This window comes from Nothobranchius furzeri, chromosome 6, assembly GCF_043380555.1.
Source record: "Nothobranchius furzeri strain GRZ-AD chromosome 6, NfurGRZ-RIMD1, whole genome shotgun sequence".
NCBI classification, from domain to species: Eukaryota; Metazoa; Chordata; class Actinopteri; order Cyprinodontiformes; family Nothobranchiidae; genus Nothobranchius; species Nothobranchius furzeri.
In genome coordinates, this window is record NC_091746.1 from 30,345,735 (window position 1) to 30,351,734 (window position 6,000).

General features: G+C 49.0%; 1 protein-coding gene across 6 annotated transcripts in view; it reads left to right on the forward strand.

Annotated features, from left to right (window-relative positions):
* sh3pxd2aa (SH3 and PX domains 2Aa) overlaps positions 1 to 5,613 on the forward strand; it is a 92,017-nt gene extending 86,404 nt beyond the window's left edge. For all 6 annotated transcript variants that reach the window (XM_015973249.3, XM_070552115.1, XM_070552116.1 and 3 more), the window contains 3 exons: positions 358 to 407; positions 2,843 to 2,962; positions 3,373 to 5,613. In XM_015973249.3, coding sequence (XP_015828735.3) covers positions 358 to 407; positions 2,843 to 2,962; positions 3,373 to 5,382 — 2,180 coding nt within the window. In that variant the 3' untranslated portion in view covers positions 5,383 to 5,613. The remainder of the gene's footprint in view (positions 1 to 357; positions 408 to 2,842; positions 2,963 to 3,372) is intronic.
* Positions 5,614 to 6,000: the final 387 nt, after the last annotated feature.

Sequence of the window (6,000 nt, forward strand, 5' to 3'; positions counted from 1 at the left end):
GGCCGACGCTTTTCCGGTTCGCGTCTCACTTTTTTTACAGGAACGGCCCAAAACGATCTCCAAACACATGGATGGTCTGCTTCCTGATCATGTGACGTGTGACGTACGCGGATGAAGATCGGCTTCAGGGCTGAGATGTTTGTTCTCTCAGCGCGGGGGCTCGTTCCGATGCTCAAACAGTAAAAAAATGCAAATGACGACTTTAGTCGTCAATGGCAGTGAATGAGTTAAATAATGGTGCAAAACTTAACTTATTCTTCTGATTTGTGTGGAGATTTAGAAATCATTTTTGTTTTACTTCCTTTTTATCAGCTCGTGTTTCAGCTCCTGATATTATTTTATTTTTTTGTTCTTCAGGGTCTCCTAATCTGAGGCAGAAGCCTCCTCCTAGAAGAGAAACCAACCTGGTAAGATGCTCCTGCTCAGCTGAAACAAAGTCACTTCGAATACAACTTTAATCAAACGTGGGATTAATAACACGAACAAAAGAAAAAACACCATTATCACAATTTGCTTCAAAAAGAGAATTAAAAACCAAACAAAAGACGTTTATTGGTCAAAAACACCAACATTTCTCAAGTTTGACTTGACAGCAGAAGTTAAATGACCTTTTTTTGAATGATCAGAGGAACCGGCTCTCAGGGGCAAGGGATCATTCAGACTTTTCAAAGTTTAACTGAAGAGATGATCTTCTACAGGAATAGTTCAGACAGTTTACACAACGCAGAATCCTTAAAGTGTGTAAAAACATTTCACTCTTTAGCACTACACAGTTCAGAGGAGGTACTGCAGCAGTGTGTCACTGTGGCGGTGCGTGCACGGCCGCGGGGAGAGGGAGACACTGTTGCACTAACACACCCCAGCTTACCACCATCTGCATGTTTTATTTACTGTTTCTGCTGCTTCCTGCAGTCAGCTCTCTGTCCGTGTCTGGTGAATTGATGTGGAATAGGCTTGATTAGTCATTTGCAACAGCTGCGTCTTCTCGCTCCGCTGCTGCCGCATCTAATGCGTTTACTGCTGCTGCCATGTCACCCGTCTCCCACTCCCTGCAGCCGTGCATGAACCGCCACAGTCACCAACCACTTCCAGCTTTCAATCCTGTGATCACATGCAGTTAGAGCAGGGCAAGCAACCCAAAGTGAAGGAGCTGAACGTTTAGAGGGTGAAGGAGAACTTTCATGTCAAAGCGCAAACGTGAAACGCAGAACATTAAATCCTATCCAAAAACAGCGGCTGTATTTTAAGATGGCACATGACTATGGAGTGTCGACTACAGCTTATGTAGACAATTCAAGCTAATGGGAATACTTAGAATACTTAGCGACGGTGGCACAGGAGTTAAGTGCTCGCCCTGTAATCGGAAGGTTGCAGGTTAGAGAGAGCAGAAAGAGCAAAGTAAGTCATTTAGTACGTATTAAACACGGTCTTTAGGACAAAGGGCAGTTTGGGTCCAGCAGGAGTGGTGAGGGTCCTCCAGGGGTGGACTGGATTACACGGGAGCTCCAGGCGGGAGGATTATCAGCAGCTCAACAGGTTGAGCGGGTTGTCCAGTAATCGGAAGGTTGCAGGTTCTATCCCGGCTCCGGACAGATACTTCTGTCGTTGTGTCCTTGGGCAAGACACTTAACCCACCTTGCCTGCTGGTGGTGGTCGGAGGGACCGGTGGCGCCAGTGCTCAGCAGCCTCGCCTCTGTCAGTGCGCCCCAGGGCAGCTATGGCTACATCGTAGCTCATCCCCACCAGTGTGTGAATGTGTGTGTGAATGTGTGAATGACTGGTTGTGTTGTAAAGCACTTTGGGGGGTTCCAGGGCTCTAGAAGGCCATTTACCATTTAGACAAGGGTGAGAATTAATGAAAAGGGACAAGTTTGAGAACAGGATACATAGAATTTGATAGTAAACAATTTTACGCACTGTGTCTTAAAAAGAAGAAGTATGGCTGATTTTCATCTACATATAGTTGGTAGGAGACATTATGAAATTAATCTATCCAAGAGGGTGTGTATATGTAAAAATAGGAGTGGACCCAGCACTGAGCCTTGGGGTACCCCACAGAATAGACAGTTAGTAGAATCTGACATGATTTGGTTTACACGATCTAAACCAGGTCCAATTAGCTCCCTGGCTAAAGTAAATGTCCCACAGCAACGAATAAATCATCATTTAAATCTATGACTGTTAAAACAATTACCAGCTACTTTTTAGGTACATCCCCCTAGCTCGAGTTTGGACCTTCAGAACCACCTTCAGTCTTGGTGTGATGGATCTGGTCCAGACTGATATAACAGCATCAGCTCCATCCATGATGAAAGCCTCCTGTTCCACCACGCTCCAAAGGTTCTGGGCTGAGATGTGGTGACGGAGGAGCTCGTGAACTCATGGTCATGTTCTAGAAGTGACATGATGCATTATCCTGCTGGAAGCAGCCATCAGAAGATGGGTTAGGGTCAGGTTGTCGCTGAAATCCAGACTCATCAGACCAGGAATGGCTTTCCAGTCTCCTCTGGTCCAGTTCTGGTCATCCTGTGGGAACTGTAGCCTCTGTTTCTTGTTCTCAGCTAACAGGAGAGACACCTGGTGTGGTCTTCTGCTGCCGGAGTCCATCTGGATCAAATTGTCTGGTACCAACAACCATGTCCCATTCGAAGCCCCTAAATATCTTTTTTCTTCTCCATCCTGTTGCTCAGTCGGAACTTCAACAGGTTGTCTAGATGCTGCTCCATGATTGGGCTGATTAGATGTTGGACAGGTGTACCTAATAAAGCAGCTGGTGGCTTTAACGATGAATCAATGAACAATTTATCCAGACTCAGTCTCCTCCTCTTCCTCTGCTCTTCAGGGTTTCCAGCTTCCCAAACCACCAGAGCCCCCTGCTGTGGAAGCGGAGTACTACACCATAGCAGATTTCCAGTCCTCCATCTCCGATGGCATCAGTTTCCGTGGAGGACAGAAGGCTGATGTAAGAGGACAGACCACCAGTGATGAGACAGGGCTTGTCTGATCGCTCCTCAGACACACAGGGCTGTGAGACGTGGGTTTGAATCCCATCAAAAAGATAATTGCCGTGTTTGTTTTTGCCGTGACTCGGTTCAGACGATAATAAAAGACTTTTTTAATAATTGATGCTAAGCTGAAGGTTGTAAATGAAAAGTTATTAAATCAAACATCTGAGTCCCTGAATCCTCATCAAACATGAAGCAAACTTTACTAAAGATATGTTCAAATGATGTAGAAAACATTTCAGATATTATTATGATTATGATTATATTTTTACACCCAAACCAAAGAACGAACATTATTCGTTAATGGTCCTGAAACGGTTCGTGTCTGGTTCTGTCGCTGAACATCTGCTGTCTGTCTGTCCTGAAGGTGATTGAGAAGAACCCGGGAGGTTGGTGGTATGTTCAGATCGGAGAGATGGAGGGATGGGCTCCCTGCTCCTACATCGACAAACGAAAGAAGCCCAACCTCAGCAGACGGAGCAGCACTCTGACTCGACCCAAAGTCCCTCCACCCGCTCCTCCGGTCAAGAAACAAGACTCTGAAGAAGCTCCTCCTCCCCCTTCAAACTCCAAAGCCACAGATCCACCTAGTGGGCCCGTCTACGAGGAACCTGAATATGATGTTCCTGCTGTGGGATGCGAGGGCGAGTCTGAAGGGGAGTTTATGAAGAATGGACGTTCCCAGGATGTAAAGACCAGCCGCGTGGTCGGTGAGAAGTTCCACATCTCTCCTTCCTTGAATAAAGCCCCGCCTCCCATCTGTAAAGCATCTCCTGCCTTCGCCCAAAGGAGAACCTCCTTCAGGTCCGTAGAGGAGGTTACTAAGGAGGAGAGCATCTACGAGAACGACAGTTTTAGGGCAAGCAGTGGGACTGAAAGAACCATAGTTAAAGGTTCCAGTGAGCCCAGTTCCCCCAGGAGCTACCATTCCTCCACGGTCCCACGGAAACCTTCTGGATCATCGCCTCTTGCTGGCAGGCCTGTGAAAACTATGACCCCAGAGATGAACAGAAGGAGCCAGACCTTGGGTAGACAAGTGGACATCCGGTCTCAGAGCAACAGCCGCCACTCCTCATCAGATGAACTGAGCAGAAGTTTAAAGAAAATTCCTGCTTTCAAACGGGATGTGGGACAGGGACTGGGTCAGAGCCCGTCCACCAGACCCAAACCTTCTGTCAGACCTAAACCCCTCCTGACCAAATCAGAACCCCAGAGCCCAGAGAGGACGGACACAGGCTTGCTGAGACACCAGCTCAGGCCCAGCAGCCAGTTTCGACACAGTCTGAAACCTTCTCGAGGAGACGAGTCTGAGACTGCTTCTGTGGTCTCCTCAGAGGGCTCCGTGTGCTCCCGTAGTACATCGGACCTGACCTCGGTCTACTCCAAAGGGAGCCGTGGTGACTTAGACGTTGAAGGCCCCACCGTATATCGTTCTGTAGACGTCTACAAGAAGGTCCAGGACTCTGAAATTAGCTTTCCAGCCGGAGTGGAAGTTGAAGTTCTTGAGAAGCAAGAGAGCGGATGGTGGTACATCCGCTGGGGCTCAGAGGAGGGCTGGGCTCCTTCATACTACCTAGAACCTGTCAAGAAGGAAGGTAGCACTGGTGTGTTGGAGTCTGATGGACAGGGAAATAGCGGAACAAAGTCCAACAGCCTGGAGAAGAACGAGCAGCACGTCCTGACCCTGAACAACATCAACATTCAGGGTCTGAGTAAGCAGCACCAAGGTCTGAGGGGGAACTCTCCACCGATTCCCTCCAAGCCCCCTGGAGGCTTCTCAAAGCCGTCGGCTTTGGTCAACGGTGGTGTCCGGATGAGGAACGGGGTGCGACAGGTGGCGGTCAGGCCTCAGTCTGTGTTTGTCACCACGTCACAGTCATCCAAGGACTCACACTACATGACGGGTTCCTTACGGAGGAACGAGTCACACTGCAGAAGCGATCACTACGGATCTGGTTCTGCCACTCTCGGCGTTCGCAGGAACGCCTCGTTCAGCACAGTGCGACCTCACGTTGTCGTGGAGAGCCAGACAAGTCCCGTGGAGCGCTCTGGGCTCGGGTCCTCAGGAAGCTCCTTCAGCACGAGCAACGTCCAAGAGGCCCTGGGCAGAGCGAGCCAACGCAACGGGATCCCCGTGTCCACGGTCCGCCCCAAGCCCATCGAGAAGAGCCAGTGGATCCACAACAACCTTGGCAGAGACGTGTATGTGTCCATCGCTGACTACCGTGGCGATGAGGAAACGATGGGCTTCATCGAGGGAACGTGTCTGGAAGTGCTGGAGAGAAACCCCAACGGGTGGTGGTACTGTCAGGTGCAGGATAGCCCGATTCCTCGGAAGGGCTGGGTCCCGTCCAACTACCTAGAGCGGAAGAAATAAAACCAAGGCCCTCTTCCCGTCCTCAGCCCTGTTGTGATGTCTCCAAAAAGCTGGGTGGCATCACTCCTTAAGAATGTTTCTGGCAATTCCCCTTAAGCAATATGTCCTTAAAAACACGAGCTCGTTTTAACTCGACAGGAAGGAAGACTTTTAGTGCTGGTTTACTAAAATATCCACATGAAGGGTTGGGAAGAGTTTACCTTGGAGCGGGAAACCTTTCAAGCAGTACGTTTCAGGAGTCTACGGAGGCTGAGCAGGGTACCGGCTACGCTTATTCCTGCCCATCAGTGACTACGGTGGCCAATAAGTGCCTTTTGATCACCGGAGTGGAGGTTTTATGGCCAAAAGTAAATGAACCAAGTCTTTCAAGAGTGCCATAGTCCTACGAACACCCCCGGGAGGATGGACTCCACCGGTACTGATTTACCGGACTCTGCCTGTAGAATCCAGGAGGGTTTATTCGTTTTAAACGTCGGCGATGACGTCTGCTTTTATTTTATCGCTTCCGTCCGTCTCCTTACAGAACGATTTTTTCTTTTTCGTCGAATTTCAACCATTCGCTCCGAACGAGCCAGTTCCGGTTCGTTCATCCAGCTTTCATTAACGGGGTTGTCTCAC